This window comes from Macrotis lagotis, chromosome 5 (assembly GCF_037893015.1).
Source record: "Macrotis lagotis isolate mMagLag1 chromosome 5, bilby.v1.9.chrom.fasta, whole genome shotgun sequence".
In the NCBI taxonomy this organism is placed as follows: domain Eukaryota; kingdom Metazoa; phylum Chordata; class Mammalia; order Peramelemorphia; family Peramelidae; genus Macrotis; species Macrotis lagotis.
The window spans coordinates 263,627,110-263,646,040 of record NC_133662.1 but is presented as its reverse complement, the minus strand read 5'-3'; the positions used below and the strand labels follow the sequence as shown (position 1 = coordinate 263,646,040).

General features: G+C 44.5%; 1 protein-coding gene across 3 annotated transcripts in view; it reads right to left on the bottom strand.

Moving 5' to 3' along the window:
• INPP5D (inositol polyphosphate-5-phosphatase D) overlaps positions 1-17,628 on the bottom strand; it is a 137,291-nt gene extending 119,663 nt beyond the window's left edge. For 2 of the 3 annotated variants that reach the window (XM_074189703.1, XM_074189702.1), the window contains exons 1-2: positions 17,345-17,628; positions 2,335-2,398 (exon numbers count right to left, since the gene is read on the bottom strand). In XM_074189703.1, the coding sequence (XP_074045804.1) occupies positions 2,335-2,398; positions 17,345-17,478 (198 nt within the window). In that variant the 5' untranslated portion in view covers positions 17,479-17,628. Of the gene's footprint in view, positions 1-2,334; positions 2,399-17,344 lie in introns of those variants that run through there. The other variant, XM_074189704.1, reaches the window with a different exon arrangement.
• Between the last annotated feature and the right edge of the window lie 1,303 nt (positions 17,629-18,931).

The window sequence follows — 18,931 nt, the reverse complement described above, 5'->3', positions numbered from 1 at the left end:
TCAATAAATCTTTATTGAATGAATTTATTGAACCGTTTAACTTTAATGAAGGACAGCATTGTACCTGTGTTCTCCCACTTATGACAATCTCCCAGAACAAGTCCTTCATCACTGTCAATAATGCATGTACTTCCCAGCTGGGAATCTGATCCTGGCTGCTCCTTTCAATTCCAGCCAAGTCTAGTAGAGAGATTTTCTATGATGGCCACTGGATGGGTTTTTATTGGAATTTGTTGCAACAAAATTTATGTGGATCCTTTTAGTGATTCACTTAATATCCTTTCACTCCATTTGCCTTTCTGAGGACTGAAGAGAATCAGGGAACTGTCAAATCTGAGAACTGGAAGGAAGAGAACGACTCAGCCCTGCTTGCAATGTAGTGCAAGAAGCCCTTCTCTGATATTGCCAATGAAGTTTAGATATCCTCTGCTTGAACCATTTCGAAACTGGGGAACCCACCATTTTGTGAGGGCCTCCTCTATTCTTTTCTTTTAGGTTTTTGCAAGGCAATGGGGTTCAGTGGCTTGCCCAAGGTCACACAGCCAGGTAATTATTAAGTGACCGAGGCCGGGTTTGAACTCAGGGACTCCTGACTGCAGGGTCGGTGCTCTATCCACTGCACCACCTAGCTGCCCCTCTTGTATTCTTTTTTGCTACTTTTGCCTTTGTAGAATTCAGAGCTAAAAGCTGTTTTTTTAAACATTGAGCCCTGGTTCATAATCCTCCTCTGTCCCTTAGGGAATTATAGACATCCACCAGGATTCTTCTGCCCCCCCCATTAACTTTAACAGGCCAGTCCTTTCTACTTCCCTCCAGTGATCTTCACCTGGCGTGATTTCCAAACCCCTCGCTCTCCATCCCAGACATGCTCTAGATTATAGGGTTTAAACTGGAAGGGTGGTTCTGGAACGAGACCATGATATCAGAGAGGTGATGCCATAACAAGCAAATGCATTGGATTTGAGTGAGGGGATGCTGTGTAAAGTCACCAGCCTCACTTTCTCTTATGGGGCCATCTGGTTCAGTGGGAAGGGAACATAAAGATAGGTTCGTTCTACCTCCTCACTTGGAAGATGAGGAAGTTGGGTCCCTGGCTACCCAGGGAGCAAGCAGTCAAGCTCAGGTTCAAACTCAGATTTTCTGACTCTCAAATGGATGGGTTGTTGTTCCCCTACAGCCCATGGACCTGGGTCCTTGTTATTCCTAAAATATGACACCCAGGATTAAGACAATCAGGACTGAATATAGTACTTCAGATGTAGTCTGCTACAGAGCAGATAGGGGGCACTGCAGGGGATAGACTATCACTCCCAGAGTCAGGAGGATCTGAGTTCAAATCCATCTCAGACACTTCCTAACTCTATGATCTTGGGTCAGTCACTTAATCCTGTTGGCCTCAGTTTCCTCACTTGCACAATGAGCTAGAGAAGGAGATGGCAAACCCCTCCAGTATCTTTGCTGAGAAAACCTCAAATAGGATCACAAAGAGTTGGTCATGATTGAAAAACAGATCAACAACGATGACAGCAATAAGAACAACAGGGCCAAGTGCAGCAGAATGGTCCCCGGCCTTGTTTTGTCTCTTGAACCTGCCCGCCTTGGGAGAGGGCTTGATGTCTACGTCACACAGCTGATGCGTATGGAACTTGTGGTCAACAAAGACGGCAACGCTTAAAATAGAAACGGCAACAACTGTTGCCCAGCCACATCTATTCTGGACTTGTGTCATTAATTTATTTAGAGTCACCAGAAATCAGACACAATTGAAAATAGCTAGATAGCAACTAACAAGAGGACTTTCCATTTGGACCTTAAAATATCAACGGTAGCATCTTTTTACAGAATGGTCCATCCCAACCTGAGCTGTCACTTCATTACAAATGCTCTCTTTGCTTCTTCAGACTCTCACTGCCAACTCCATTCCTTCATCTAAAAAAGCACTGGTTCAATAAAATTTTCCCTCCAAGGATCCAGATTTCCCGGCACTATAATCACAGTTGGGCAAGGTGGAAGAAGGGAAAGAAAGAAGCCTTGGTGGGTCATCCTTCTCCTTTCAACTCTCCATATTCCCTCAGTCACACTTCCAGAAATTCTCAATTTCCTTTACAGAAACTGTATTGAAAAGTCTACCAAGTGGATGCCATGCCATCTGGCCTCAAAGAGAACCAAGAGAACATTTGGCTTCCAAGAGAACATTATAGCTATAGTGTACAGCATTTCACAGTCAGACTGAATGAGAAGATTCCTGAGGATCCATTTCCTTCCTGTACTTTATATCTCTCTTTCTCACTCATCTCTCCCAATTGTAAAGAAACATCAGGAATATAATCTTACCTGGACGGTGAATTTCTCTTCTTCATTGGTTAGAATCCTGTAGGTATAGACACAATTCCGAAACCTGCAACAGATCAGATGCAGCATTAGAACTTATTTGGGGGCAATCCAGTTCTTATAAAAAGGTCATTGTAACTTAAAGATTGCACCAGGGGTCAAGTTAAAACAAGAATTTTGGCACGATGATTCTAACACATACACATGGAAGTTTGGGAGGAAAGGAGGGAAATAAGCCCTTCTATAGCACCTACTTCTAAGCTAAGCTCTTTACAAAGAGGAGCCCCAAGAGAAGGAGCCTAGATCATGGAGAAAGAAATCCAAAGAGTCACTGGTGGGGGATCACCTTGAATCCACCCTCCATCTGCCAAAGTGATTTTCCCAATAGGTAGCTATGATGATATCACTCTCCCACTCAAAACAAAATAACTAGGAACAAATAGAAATTTCTAGTTCACATTTAAAGCCTTTCACAACCTGATCCAAATCTAGCTTCCCAGCCTTCCTACACTTTCCTCCCTTCCCTCATCCTCTCTGTGCCTTCCTCCTGCCCCTCCTCCATCTCCTGGCCTTGGTACTGGCTGGCCTCCTCTCCTTGACTTTTTCTAGGCATTTTCCTTCAGAACTTCAGCATCTCCTTCTATAGGAAAGCTTTCTAGATTCTCCAGGCTGCTCCTGTTGAAACCTCCCATAAAACTATATTTATTTATATGTAGAGATGTATTTCATACTTCATTTATTTTATATTATCCTTTTATTATATTATAGATTATTATTTTAATTATAAGTGTTTTATATTTTATATATATGTATATGACTACATGCATCTACATATGTGTCATCTTCCTAAATCGAAATTCCTTCAAGGCAAGAATGTTTCACTACCATCTCCCTAGATTCTAGCAAAGTGTTCAGATTATGCTGTTTTGTCATTTTGTTTTCAGTCATGTCTGGTTCTCCATGACCCCATGTTGGGATATTCTTGGCAGAGATACTGTAGAAGTTTGCTATTTCCTTCTCCAGCACATTATATAGAGGAGGAAACTGAGGCAAAGAGGGTTAAGTGACTGGTCCAGGGTCATCAAGCTAGGAAGTTCCTGAGGCTGGGTTTGAACTTAGATCTTCCTGACTCCAGGTCTGGCAGTCTATTCACTGCTCTACCCAGTCATCCAGACACAGATAGAACGTAATAAACAACCAATAAAAACTAATGGGATGACTTACTCTTTTATGACAGCCCTGGACAAAGCTATTCCTCCTCCTGTGTTGTATGTCCCACTCATGTGATGTGTGAAATAGCATAATGATCTGATCATACCTTCTATTGATGGTTCGTTTATGTCTTAAAATATATAAAATAAAACAAAGAAATAAAATTAAAAAATAAAAAGTAAATAAAACACTTGCTGCTATGTTATTTTAAAAAAGTTTTACTTTTAAGAATTACTTTAAATGATCTTGGAACTTTTTAAAAAACTACCTTAGCAGCCATGGAAAGGTAGAATGAAATGTATTTTAAGGCCCCCAATGGCTTACCCCCCAAAAAAGTAGTTAAAAATCTGAACCGATATAAACATGCAATAAATTCACCCAGGTTACACTGCATCACTGATCTCACCAGATGGTTTATTTGCAAGTTCTGCTTAATGAACAGAAATTAATTGTTGAAGAGAAAAGGTGGGAGATTATTTTGTAATAAGGTCAAGGGAAAGAGAAAAATATATTTGAGCATGTTGAAATCTGCCTTATTCGTTGCTTTTATGCTCCCATGATCATAGATTTATAGTTGGAAAGGACTTGGGAGGGAATCAAATTCATCCCTCCCCCCATTTTACAGATGAGGAAACTGAGGTCCAGAGAGGTTAAGTGAACTCCAATTTAAGTTTAATGTTGTAAACAGAATAAACTCAAAGAACGGTGAAGAACCCTATAGTGAGTGAGAGCAAACTGTGACATATAAATAAGGAACCCAAGAGAAAATCAAAATAAAATATGGATCAGAAAAAAATGGGCTGTTCATGTAGAGAAGATGGTGGTGGGAGGTGGTAGAGTTGTCACTGGACAGATCCATTGGGATCTTCAGAAAGTTAAAGGAAACTGAGGAAAGCCCCACATGCTGGGCAGATTTCCCTCATTCCTCCCTCTCCTGCCCTTTTCTCCTCCACGTCAGATCTAATGTAGGCAGGAGAGATTTCCTAAATGAAGAAATTCCCTCCACAAGTGCGTCCCATTCTATGAGACGGGAAGTCATAGAGGCGCCATGCTTTCTAGTGCACACATGTTATCAAGGATCTGGGAGCTCTTCAGTGTGGAAATTTCTATCCATCGACATAGACTGAAACCTACCAATAACTTGGAGATAAGTCTGGGTTTTGCCAAACCTCAGGTGAGTCACTCGTCTAGGGTCATGCAGCTAGTACCTGTTAGAGGTAACATTCCCATCATTCCAGGCTGCAGACCAACGCAGACCAACAGAAAAGAAAATGGCAGTCCTAGTGCGGGAGCTGATGGGGCAGAGGCTCAGCATGCTTAGAGGAACACTCTGCTGGTTTATTGGCAAAAGGAAAACCACCCCCCATAAAACAACAGCAGCAAAAGAGTGAGTAAAGTAGATATTAAATATCAGCATCATGACAGTGAGGACCCCATTGTATGTTGGGGTACCAGTGCTTTGAGATTCACAAAGCTCTTTACATATCTGTTTCATTTGCTCTTCCCCATGACTCTCAGAGCTGGGCACAATAGGTATCCCCATTTCACAGAGGGGGAAACTGAGGATTTGCCCAAAGTTAGGAGGAAGTATAGAAGATACACCAAGTCCAGCCTGCTTTCCAATATGTCACACTCCCTAGAGAGTTTCAGTCATACTTAGTAGAATCCAGGGATGCCCAATTTCTATCTACTACTACTAATAAATAATAATAGCCAGTACTTCAAGTTTATAAAACACTTTAACTTTATCCCATTTGATCCTCACAACCACCTTGAAAATTGGAGCTATCATAATCCCTGTTTTACAGAAGGGGAAACTGAGGAAAATATAGGGTTAAGTGACTTGTCCAAGGTCTCACAGCCACACATCTAGGAACTGACTGAGGCAGGGTCTTCCAGACTCTAAGCCCAGAGTTCTTACCACTGTACCACCTAGCTGCCTCCTATCCAAACAAACAGAATCCAAGATTCTTAGACTGAGAGACGGAAGGGACCTCAGAACCAGTTTAGAAATGAGGAAGTAAGGGAAGTCACTCGCCCAAGTTCACACAATTGGCAAGTGGAAGGGGTGGGATTTGAATCCGGCCCTCTGATTCTCCATCTTCCTGTGGGTAGTGACCTCAAGAGTTAGCCAGGTTAACTCTGTCCCACATAGGTTTCCCCTCTAAAGTTTTCCATTCTACAAAACTCAACCACAAATTCTACCCACTCATTGTTAGCATCTACCAAACCAAGGCAACAACACCTTTCATTTGTTCAGGTTTTGCTATTCTCAAAGTCTTTTCACGGCATCTCCAAACCTGAGAAATGAGCCAGTCCTAAGTCCTGGCCAGGCCCCTGGTCAGGGCCTTCAGGATTCTTATGAACACCAAACCAGAGGGGCCTAAGACCTCATGACTCAACCACCTTCCCCAGTGGCTGAGCAATGGCATGACCAAGATGGTTGAAGAGTCTAGTTTGGTCGCGGGAATGGAATGGGTAAGCGAACCTGGAAGATAATCTCATCCCCTCTTTAAGGTCTACCCAAAATGTCACCTTCTCCAGGAAGTTTTCTCTGATTCCTTAATTAGGAATCACCCAACAAGCATTGGCTGTGTGCTCAGTGTGTGAGAGAGACTAGGGATACAAAGACAGAAGTGAAACAATGACTACCCTCAATGAGCTTACCCTCTATTGGTTCATTCCATAAACATAGATGGGTACCTCCTGCTTGCCAGGTGCTATATGAATGAAACAGTCCCTGCCCTCAGGGGGCTTACAGTCTAATGTCTTTCTTATGGATGTTGTATTCCAGGTTGGTCTAAGGTCAGCGTATAGGAAAATGACAACCACCCCCAAACACATCCCTTTCCTCCTCACTTCCCTTTTCTAGTCAGGGGCACAACCCTCCTTTCAAGTCCCTAAGAGTCCTTATTGTCTCCTCTCCCTCCCTCACCACTCCATCTGAGCATTGGCCAAGTCACTCTACAAGAGTTTTCCACTTCCCCTCCCCTGGATTATTGGCGTCATCCTCCCTGCCTCAGCTCTTTCTCCTCTCCTATTTCTCCTCCACTCAGCTGTCCAAGTGACATTCCAATAAGCCACTCCTTCACTCAAGAAGTTCTAACTGTCCTCGATTGCCTCTAGGATCAAACTCAAACTCCAGGTTTGGCAGGAAACTAGGCCCAACATCCTCCACAACATGGTTTCATCTTGGCTAATCGATCCCATCCCTCTTTTACCTGTTTCCATTTCATTTGCACAAATACCACTGGAGGGCAAGCCTCCCTGAGGGCAGGGACCATTAAGCTTTCATCACAACAGCTGGCATCTTGCCCTGGCTTGTTGGATGAACCAAGGGACCATTAGCCTCTTGCAGAAAGGGGTTGAGATGGTAGCCTAGTCCCTGGCATGGGGTGGGGGTCTGGCAAATGCTTGAGGGATGACCACAGATCTAGGGTCTCCCAGTAACACTAGACAACAAGTGTTCCTCCAGCCCTAGCTTGGAGTAGGTAGCTGCTCAGAACAGAGAGGATACCGGGTGATGCTGGCGTGGGAAGTCAGCATGCTATGGGGAAGAGGGAACCTGGCCCAGGACTGGGGTTCTGCCATTTAGTCCTTGGGTCTGATGACCTCTGACAACATCCCTTCCAGCTCTTAGTTTAGGGGTCTTTGATTCCTATTTTACAAATGGGGAAACTGAGGCTGCGCTTGGGAAGGCACCAGCTCATGACCACACAGGGAGCAGATGAAGCACTCAGGGGTGGTCACTCCTGGCTCTTCCAGGAGATACCCCAGACTAGGCTGGGCTTTGCCCCATATTACTAAAGGGCACTGCCCTGCTGACAGGGCCAGCATGGCAGGGTCCCTGTTGGAGGACTCTCCGCAGGAGTTGTTCAGAGACCAGCAGGCACAACCTGCCAGTTTCTCTTCCCACCTCCCACCCCGAGGAAGTCAAGTTAGGCTCTGCAGCGTCATCATAACAGACATTTCTATAGCTCTTTCAAGTTCACCAGGAAAAGCACCACACCCGAGGTGGGGCTTTGGGGGTGGGGGAGGGAGGGAGCGGAAGACAGAAGCATGGGTCCCCAGAGCAGGCGGCCAGATGTGGCCAAAAACAGGGGCAGAGAATTCCCGTGTGAGGAAACTCCTTCCACCACTTCTGCTTGGCCCCTTTTCTTAGCTTCCAGCCTTAGTTGTGCAGCCTGCAAGACCAGCCAGTCAGCCTCTGACTCCAAGTCCAGAGCTCCATTGTATATATATGTGTTCAGTGCTGAATCTCCCACCTCTGACTTTTGTCCTGACTGGGCCCCTTGCCTGGAATTTCCTCTCTCTTCTCCTCTACCTCTCAGAACAGCACATCTTCCCTTTTGCCAGAGCCTCCCCTTATATTCTTTTTTGTTGGTTTGTTTTTGCGAGGCAATGGGGTTAAGTGACTTGCCCAAGGTCACAAAGACAGGATCAAGAGTCTGAGATCAGATTTGAACTCAGGTCTTCCTGACTCCAGGACCAGGTGCTCTTTCCATTCTGTGTCACCCAGCTGCCCCTTTCCATTCTCTTGGACCTTGATTATTTTTACTTCCATGCAAACAGGTTTCCTCCCTCTGAGAGAGGCAAGGATTTTGCTCAACTGTATCTATGTTTACCCAAAGTCAGCAAGGTATTCAACAGGTGCTTAATAATGGCTTAATGCCTGCTTGACATCTGTGGTTGGGTGCCCCTGGCCCCAGCAGCCTGGAAGCCCCTTGAGGAGGGTGAAGGTTGCTCCCTATGTCTTTCGATGCCTCCCCTTCGACACAGTCACCATTGAATTCATGCATCTCATGTCTGACCTGGGGGCAGTGGTCACTGCCTCCTTTCAGCCTCTGAATCTCTGGTCCCATGCTCAGCATATAGCAGGAGCTTAATAAAGGTTTGATCTATCCATCAGACCTTGAGCTTCTCATCTGAGAAAGAAGTGTACGGTGAATCATGTTCAGCCATGGGGAACTATCTGCTTATTATATATTGGGGAGGGAGAACATGTCTGCACATGTGTGTGTATATATGTAATACCAACATGTATGTAGTCCATCTAAAAGAGAGAAACGAAATAACAAATGGCTCGGCCAAGACTAGAATCCAGTCCTTGCGGCTTCTCCCCCATCCCCACCCCCTAGCCCCCCACCCCCCCACCCGAGCTCTGGCTGAGGGCTCCCTGCTGAGTCACTGGGAGATCTGCCTTGGCTTTCCTGTCTTCCATCAGGGAAGCAGCAAAGGCCTCCCTGCCTCTCCTCAGCCTCCCAGGGCCTGAACAGCGAGGAGACGGAGGCAAAGAGCGGCAGGGGGAGGGGGCAGTTTTCTTTTTTATCTTTCCATGTGATACTCTTGTGACATTTCCTCCAGCAGATATGTAAATGAGGGAGAGGTGAGAACAACCTCCCTCTTTTTTGGCTGAGAACAGCAACTTTCTATGTGACTGAGAGAGCTCTAAGGGCTGGGATGAGCCTTTCATAGAGGAGGTGAAATAGGAATCTTGAAGATGAGAGATGAGAGGAGGGCATTTGAGGTCTGGCAGCCAGACAGGGTTACAAAGGAATGGAGGTGGGAGATGGCAAGAGACAGCAACAGGCCAGGTAGCCTAGCATGTAGCCCAAGAAGAGGGAAATGATGGAAACTCAGCTGACACCAAACATTCTTATTATGGATGGATTTCAGGGAACCCTTGACCTTGGATGGGGAGGGGCAACCCCTAACTGAAGTTTAAACCTTTCCTCAATTATTTAGAAATGAGATTCTAAGAAGGGGAACCCTGATTTCACCAGACTGACTGCCTAATGGGTCCACCGTACAGAAAAGATGAAGAATCCCCAGTTTAGAAGGGTAGATTAGAGCCAAATTGCGAAGGGTTTTAAACAGAGAAACAGAAAAGTTGGTACCTTCTACCAAACCGTGGAAAGGAGGCATTACAACATTCTTATCTCTAACCTCTAAGGAAACCGAGGTTGGTCTCAGATATTTCCTAGCTGTGTGACCCTGACCAAGGGGTTCAGCCTCAGTTTCCTCATCTGTAAAATGGAGGGAATAGCAACACCTCCTTCTCAGGGTTGTTGTAAGGATCCAAGTTGAAATTTGCTGAGCACATTCTATATGAATATTAACTACCATCACCTTCATCAACATCATTATTACTCATGACTTGCCCAAGGTTACATAGCTACTTGGCGGAATAGACAGGAGCAGGTCATGGTGCTCCAAATGCAGCTGTTTCAGAAGGCAGAGCACTGATGTTTGGAATACACATAGATTATGGAATATAAATACATTTATATATGAAAGTGAGATATATTACTGATAAAGGCAAAGTGCTTGATAAGATACTTCAAAGCATATGCAGTGGATAGAGCACTGGCCCTGGAGTCAGGAGGATCCGAGTTCAAATTTGGCCTCAGACATTTAATAATTATGTAGTTGTGTGACCCTGGGCAAGTCACTTAACCCCATTGTCTTGCAAAAATAAAAAAAAGAACCTTCAAAACAGTATGGGGATGTTGGCTGTTCCATACACTTGAGCTGGGCCCTCTCTAAGAAGTCACTATTGAATCATAATTCAGAGTTGAAAGGGACCTTAGAAGCCCTCTATCCTCAAGTTTCAGTTTAAGATGTCTTGTCTCTTTCTTTTTTTTTTATTAAAGATATTTGAGTTTTACAATTTTCCCCCCAATCTTACTTCCCTTCCCCCTCCCAGAAAGCAATCTGTCAGTCTTTACTTTGTTTCCATGGTATACACTGATCCAAATTGAGTGCTATGACAGAGAAATGCTATCCTTAAGGAAGAAACATAAAGTATAAGAGATAACGAGATCAGACAATAAGATATCTGGTTTTCTTCTAAATTAAAGGGGTCTTGTCTCTTTCTATGGAGGGAGCATGCTCTTCATAAAAGGAATCAATATGGAGAATGGAGCTGACTCCCACAAGCAGATACATCTCTGTGTGCGATGGCAAAGATCCAGTCCAGGGCCATCACCTTCATACCCCTGAGAAGAGGCTGCTCTATTTGTGGGATACATGCAAACAGATTGGTCAGTAGGATTGGGGAATGGCTAAACAAAGTGGGGGGCATGTGATGGAACATCACTGCATTTTAAGAATTGATGAGTCCAAAGAATTAAGAAGCCAGGGAAGACTCACATGAACTGAAGGTAGAGCAGAACCAGGGAAATCATAAACTAATGGACCTCAATGACAACCAAAAACTAGTGATGCCTAACCAGAAGGACTGAGCTTGGACCCGAGGAAGAAGGTAAGATGTGCCTTGCTCCCCTCTTTCTGGGGGTAGGGGAGGGGGAATTTGGATCCGAAACACTGCATATACAGTCAGATGAATCTGATTCCCTTTGATGAATTATTCCCTCCCTCCCCCCAATTCCTTTCCTTTTTATTCTTAATTATAAGAGTCAGTTCTCTGGGGAAAATAGAGGAAAGAATATATTAGGAAGTAATATCAATAATCTTTAAAAAATAACAAATTCTTCTTTCACGACATGACTAATGTGGAAATGTTTTACATGAATGCACATATATAATCTCTATCAGATTGCTTGCTATCTTGGGGAGGGTGAGGGGAGAGATGGAGGAAGCAAAATTTGAAACTCACAGTCTTTCAAAAAAAAGAAAGTTGAATTTTATCTTTACATGCAATTGATGAAATAAAATACTATGAATAAAAAATAAAATAAAATATCAGGATTCACCGAAAATAACAAAACAGGTTGGGATATTACCTTGTAGCAAGACACATCTATAAATCAAACATAAAACATGCAATTCATCTACTGATGAACTCAGTTGCAGAATGAAACCCACATTTGGAGGCATGGCCAGAATTAGAGCTGGTTTTTCTTAACTACATTCTTGCTTATGTGGGTTGTCTTTTTCTTTCCTTTTATTTCAATATAGAGAGGGGAGAAGGAGCTAGAGATAGGATCACTCCCCAAAAAAGAAAGAGAAGAGATTGATTGAAGAATTTTCTGGAAGGTCATCTGGAAGGTCAAAAAAATTCAGACCAAGAGGATAGCTTTGAAAAGTACAGGTTGAATTTGTTACAGACTTAAAAGGAAAACAAGTTGTATAGATTAGAAACCTGCACTTTCATATGCACCCTGTTCTTTCTCTTCCATTATGAATATGGAAATATTCGTTTTATTTGGCATTTGTTAAGGTCAGAATAAAATTAAAACTTAAAAATAAACAAAATGTCTAATGTAGAGTCTATTCTGCCTTTGGAAGGATTTCTTTTTTGGGGGGAATGTGTGGGAAGGGACGCTGGGCAAAAGCCCAGAATTCATCTAGCCCCAATTCCCTCAATGTTGTCTTGAGGCAGCTCTCCTAAAAGATTCTGATCCAACAAGGGAACAACTGAATCCACATTCTGAACTGATCATGTTTCACACCCACCCCAGCCTATTCCCCAGAGAGTGGATGGCCCCAGACATAGGAGAGGACGGTTATAGAGTAATTCTCAAGGTCGGAGCTGGAGAGGGCGGCAGCAGCCTCCATCTCGTTCCACCCATGCCTAACCAAGAAGCTTCTCTGCAACATCCTTGACAAGTCTTCACCTAGGTCTGCTTGGAGTCCTCCAGAGAGAGAGGAAGCTCGCCATTCTCGTCTGCTCTTCTCATCGTTTTCTCTTCTCTTTTCTTTATAGCTCTCATCAGGAGGAAGTTTTTTCTGACACTACTCCTAAATTAAATATCTAGGCGGCACAGTGGATAGGGCCCTGGTCCTAGAATCAGAAGACTCAGTTCAAATTTGGCCTCAGACACTCTTATTAGTTGTGTGAGCCTGAGCGAGTCACTTAACCTGTCTGCCTCAGTCTCCTCATCTGTAAGACGGGAAAAATAAATAGCACCTATCTCCCAAGAGGTCACGAAGAACAAATGAAATAATAATGGTGTCTGCCACTCGCAGGAGGCGCTATATAAGTGTTAGTTGTTAATATGCGCTGTAATGAAATTGGTTTGTCTTCTTTGGAAATTGTTCCCATTGCTCCTAGCTCTGCTCTAGGGAAATGTGAGGCAAGTTAAACATCTTTTTTAGGTCTAATTTCCTACAAATTCTCAAATCTAGCTCTCCTCTGCCCATCTCCAGGCCGAATGTCCCCATTTCTTTCAGCTGCTTATAATATGTCAAGAACCAGCTTATTACTGTCCTTAAACTGCCTGACCCCAAATGGAGACCAATCCTCCAGATGAGATCTTTGGAGGGTAGAGAACAATGGGACACCCCCCCCCCATTCCTGGAAGCCACATGCCTCAACACACTCCAGAATCCCAATGGATTTCTCAGCAGCCATGAGCCTTTTTGACTCATATTGAGTCCCCATGAAATAGAATCTCAGGTCATAGCTGGGATAGATCTCACAGACTAGCCAGTCCAATCCACTACCATACTCTTCTACCATAATCCCAACTAGTGATGATCTAATTTGTTCACTGGGAAACGTCCAATTCTTTTTGTCCTTCATTTTTGAAGAAGAACATGACATCAGGGTGGTGATACCATGAAAAGCACCTGAATTGGATTGGGGGGGGGGGCTGTGCTAGGTCACCAGTTTCACTTTCTCCTCCAGAGCCATCTGGGTCCAGTGGTCAGATAGGAATCAGGATGACTGGAGATGGCCCTCCAAGGGGAGTTTGTTACCTACCTGAGGTCATCTGCCTCTCTGTCTCCTATCAGTTATGGACATACATGTTAGATCCCCCTTCTAGCCTGTAAGCTCTCTAATGAGGACAGGCAGTGGCTCATTCATCTTTTTCCCCCATGAGCCCCTACCTAGCTCAGGGTCTGAACATAGAAGCTAGAAACTATGGTTGAGTGAATGATAATGAGAGAAGGAAGTAACAATTGCATTGGGGGAGGTGCGAATGACAATGAATGAATGAATGAGCAACTGTGAGCCTCAAGTAAGTAGGAAGCAGAAATCTGCCACCTGTTCTCTGTTCATTTGGAACCTGGTGACTACAGATCTCAGAACTCCCAGATCTTGCCATTGAGTCCCCATCTCTTTCCCAGGGTTCATTCTGCTGGACTCTCTACCTGAAACATCCCTTAGGCATTTCAACTTTAACATTCAAAACAGAACTCATGGTTTCCCTGCTTCTTAGGTCACAGTTCCTTGTTATTTTTGTTTCTGTCTAGGGACGCCATCTTCCCGGGCAGCCGATTTGGCCTCCCCAGACTCATCCCTCTCCTCCCACCCCCTTTTCCAGTCACTTTATCAGTCCTTGGTGCCTAAACCTCCAACTTTGTCCTTTGATTTTCAGATCAAGTGGCCAGTTTTTTCATTTCTTTCTCTTTCTTTACCCATAATACCATTCACTCCCAGGTGCCAAATGACTTTATTCATTGTTTCCACAGCCGCTCTTCCATCCATCCCTTCTTTCCACTCATCCTTGTGAGTCTTCATCATTTTTTCCCCATACTGCCCCACCAGTCTCCCAATTGCTCTCCTTGTTTCCAGTTCTCCAATACCATTGCCAAAGGAATTTTTCTAAGTCACAGGTCAGACATCTCTCTGACTCCCTTTTGCCTCTAGGGTAAAATGTAAATCAATCCCACACTTGCATTTCAGGTCTCCCACAATCCAATAATTGCCAACTCTGCAGTCTCATTTCTCATTCCTTCCCTTCCTGTTCTCCCTGCATTCAATTTGAGTCAACAAACATTTATTAAACACCTACGATGTATAAGGTTTTGTGTTAGACCCTGGAAATAAAGAAGTGAAAAAGGGAAAAAAAGGAACTTCTATTCTACTGGGGTATAAGTACATGATCATTTGAAAAGACAAGGACCCACACAACCAGGGAGAATGGGGAAGGGTCTTTGCAGGTAATTTAATGACTCCCAGAGGAAGTTAGAGACTCTAGAGATAAGAAGAGCATGAGGCACAGCCTGGGCAAAGGTCCGGGGGTATACCAACCATACTGGCAGATGCAGAAACTAAAATTCCATCTCTCACTTGCAAGCACACACTCAAGCAGATGCCCACACCCAAGAATGCCCACACCTGGACCTCCTCTGTATCTTCCAATCCCTCTCTTCCTTCAAGGCCCCACTCAGGAGCCTTCCCGATTCTCCTCACTGCCTGGAGCTTTCTCCCCATTCCAATTCCCTCCCTGTAGAATGGAAGCCTTTACAAGAGCAAAGACTCCTTCCATTTTGGTTTTATACCTGATCCCCTAACAATGGGTCTGAAGAAAGGATCAGAGATGCAGGATGGGAAGAGTAGAGAAAGGTCCTTTGGTACAAACCCTCGCTTTATAAATGAGGAAAGCACAGAGAAGGGGCACCAAGAGACCCCCAGGATCCAGTCTTTCTGTTCTTTAAATTCACACCAAACCTTTTTCACCCACCCATAAAAGAACAAAACCCCTTTGTATACAGATATTTATGTTTCTGCATGTAGATATATGTCTGGAGCTAGTCTGAGACCTTTGCCAACCACACTCAATAAATATTTATTGCCTTGAATTATTAAATTATCATCTTTTGGGGGGAAGGTGGGGATGGGGTAAAGAACTGTACTTTGATCAAATCCAAGCAGACAAAGGGAACAAATTAATCCACCTCTGCCTCAGTTTCCTCATCAGCAAAATGAGAAGGTTGGACTCAATGATATCTGGGGTCCTCCCCAGCTCTAAGTCTAGGATCCCATGATGACTCCACATCTCAGTTTCTTCCTTGGTAAAATGAGAGTTCCATGGCCTTTCAGGGCCCTCCCTGCTCAGAATCACTGATCCTATCATGCGTTTGCTCCCTTCCCCACACAGCTGTGGTGAGGCGAGGGCCTAAGAGGCCTTAAAGGGCCCTACAGATGTAGACCAGGAGCCCAGCTCTCCTTCCCTGGGGATTATATGCTTGACTCCTATGGGACTGAGTCTCTGGGTCAGCTCGGGTGCTCCAAGTTCACTTCCTTTCCATGGGCATGTTGATAGATTGGCCAATAAAATTTATTAAGTGTTGACTGAGCTGGGCCCTGAGCTCCAGGATGAAGCTGATGGCTCAGTGCCTTCTCTCAGACATGCCAGGACTATCAGCCAATTGGAGGCTATGGAGCCACCCCACCTAGTGTGGGCTATCTTCACCCTCCTTCACTTTGGCAGGGATTGGCATCTGGGATATTTGCAAACTCTTGGTCTCTCTCTGTGTCTTTCCATCCTGGCTTTCCCCTCTTGTCTCCAATATTCCTCCTTTCCCCTAAGCCTTTTGAGACTCTGCCTTCTTCAGAGCCACCCTTTCTGCCTTCTCTCTCTCTCTCTCTTGTCCCCATTCCCCCCATGAGGACAGTTCCAGAAGAGCCCCAAACTCCATGGGCCTCCTCTTTGGAATGTTCTATAGCAGAGGTTTTCTGTAGCCCTTCTCAGGGGGCACACCCTTCCTTGGAGCCTATGATTTGACTTTAAGGACCCTGGTTACCAAGTGCTCCCTTGGTACTTGGGGCCAAGGGGACACCCAGAGCACTTGGCAAGAACAGGTCAAATAACAGGTACGGGGTGGGGGGTTTGGGGGACAGGGAGGAGACAGGAAGGGATTTGGAAAGGACAGGAAGGGGGACAGAAAAGTGGGGTAAAGGAGAAGAATTGGAATGGGTTGAGGGACAAGGGGGTGGGCTTAAAGCTGTGGGTTCATTCAACTACTTTTGACCTTGCCAACAGGAATGTCATTTTAAGATGATTTTAAAGCCATTTTTCTGATTGATCCAACCTCTTCCTTGACTATTTCTTGAAGTGTCCTGGTTCAAAGGAAGTATGGATGGTCTGATGTTAGGTCATTTTAAACACACACACACACACACAAACCCACAAAAATTCTGAGTGTGACCTTTAATTTAGGGACAAAAAACCCCGTTATCTTACTATGTAATTCTGCCATTTCTGATACTTTATTTTTCTTCCTTAAGGATATGATTTCTCCCTCATCACATTCAACTTAGATCAATGTATACCATGGAAACATTGTGAAGACTAACAGACTGCTGGGGGGTGGGGCGGGGAGGAAAGGAAGATTTAGGGAAAAATTGTAAAACTCAAAATAAATAAAATCTTAAAAAAAACTTCTGAGTGTGGGGGTGGTGAGTATTGAGGTTCCTGGCCTCCTAACATTGACTTAACTATCTAAGATCAGAGCTTGGGCCTCTCCAGAAGAGGCTCAGCCGCCACCAAACTGGCCCCATGTCTCCTCCTTGCCCCTCTAGCATCTAGGGGAAGCCCAACATGATCAGGAGACCTTTCACTTTCAGTGGCCTCACACCCTTGGCCCTGGAGAACAGGCCTGAGGGAACCTCAGCTCTGAAGGGAACTCCGGGAAAAGTTTCACCCAAGTTGAAGGCCCGTACGAAGGCCTGTATCTCTGGAGAACACATCAAGCCCAGTTGAGAGCCCCAGAGTAGGCTGATCCCCAGCTGTAAAGAGTCCCACCCTCTTGAAGCTCCAAATGGGGCAGCCTTTCTTGTGTCATTGGAGGATCATAGATCAACCTTGCCCCCCATCAATATATTACTCTCCCTTTACCAAGTAGGAAAGAGCCTTTCCTAATAAGTCTTGGAGTTCAGATTTGAACCCAGGACATGGGATCATTGTTTCAGAGCTCATCCAATCCAACCCTTCACTTTCCAGATGAGGGGGCAGAGCCTTGACCATCTTCTGTGGTCAGAATAGAGGACTTTGCCTTGCTCCTGGGCCTGGTTTAGTCGTGGTCCACTCACTCGGCAGTGAAGCCAAGGGTCAGACTGAGGGATGTTCCTATGAAGAAGAGAGAGGGAAGGGGGCACCATACTCACAAGACACAGAGAGCGTAGGCTCGGGAGATGGACTCGCTGGCCCTCACTAGGAAGCTCCCGTCCTTCCCCGTCTTGGAGAGCAGTTCCTCGGCCTTAGACCGGGTGATATTCCCATGATTCCAGCAGTGGACCATCGCTGGGACTTCGGCAGAGTGGCCGAGGGGCCCAGCCCTGCCCGCTCACCACCAAGGCCACACTGGGCAATCGGCCCTCGGGCGATGGGCAGCAGAAACCCTTGCAATGCTTAGGCCACTGTCCCCAGTGCAGCTGCAGCTCCCTCACTGCCTTGGCTTCCTGTTTCAGACGCTCTGAGAGGGAAAGGAAATTGAGCTGTAGAGGACTTCCTCATTGCAGAAACCGAGAGAGAGAGAGAGAGAGAGAGAGAGAGAGACAGACAGACAGACAGACACACACACACACACACACACACACACACACACACACACACACACCAAGAGATAGACAGAGAGACACAGAGACAGACAAACAGAAACAGAAAGGTAGAGAGACAGGGTTGTTAGCTGTTCCCAAAACCTCTTTCAAAGGCTCCACCTTAATATTTTATCATTCAAATTCTTCACATCTTTCTGTCTCTTTTAAAAATCACTATTTTATTTTTCTGGTTATATGCTATAAAAGTTTTTCAGCATTTGTTCGCTTGCATATTTTTCAGTTACACATTTTTCTACTCCCCCCCCCTCCCCTCAGTAGTGAAGAGTCTGGTAAAAGTTGTACATGACCATTTGTGTTAAACATGTATACACATGTTCATATTTGGTGCAGGAGGAATTAGGACTGAAGGAAAAGAAAGAAAACCATGGGATAGAAAGGAAAAATACAAGAGCAGTTTTAAAAAAGTGAGCATAGTAGTCATTCAGATTCGGTGGCTTTTTTGTTTTTGTTTTTGTTTTTGCTTTTCTTCTGGATGTGGATGGTGTTGTCCAAAGCAGGCCTCTCAGGGTTCTTCCTAGCTCTCCGAACTGCTAAGAGGAGCTGAGTTCATTATGGTTGATCACCTCACAATGCTGTTGTTAATGTACAGTGTTCTCTTGGTTCTGCTCCCTTCACTCAGCATCAGTTTCTGTAATTCATTCCACGCTTCTCTAGAGTCCAACCATTCATGGTATCTTAGAGAACAATAGTACTCCATAATATTCATACTCCATAACTTGTTCAGCCATTCCCCAATTGATGGGCAATTTCCAATTATTTGCTACTATAAAAAGAGCTGCTATAAATATTTTTGAACATGTGGGACTTTCCCCATTTTTTATGATTTCTTTTGGATCTAAGCCTAGTATTGGTATTACAGAGTCAAAGGGTATGATCAGTTTTATTGCTCTTTGGGCATAGGTGCAGTTTTGCTCTCCAAAATGGTTGGAGCAGTTCACAACTCCATCAACAATGCATTAATGTCCCAATCTTCCCACAACCTCTCCAATATTGATCATTTTTTGTTCATATCCTTTGACCATTTATCAATTGAGGAATGACATGTAACCTTATAAATTTGATTTGATCCCCCATATATGTTAGAAATGAGAACTTTTTGCAAACCCATAGCTGTGAAAATTGTTTCTCAGTTTT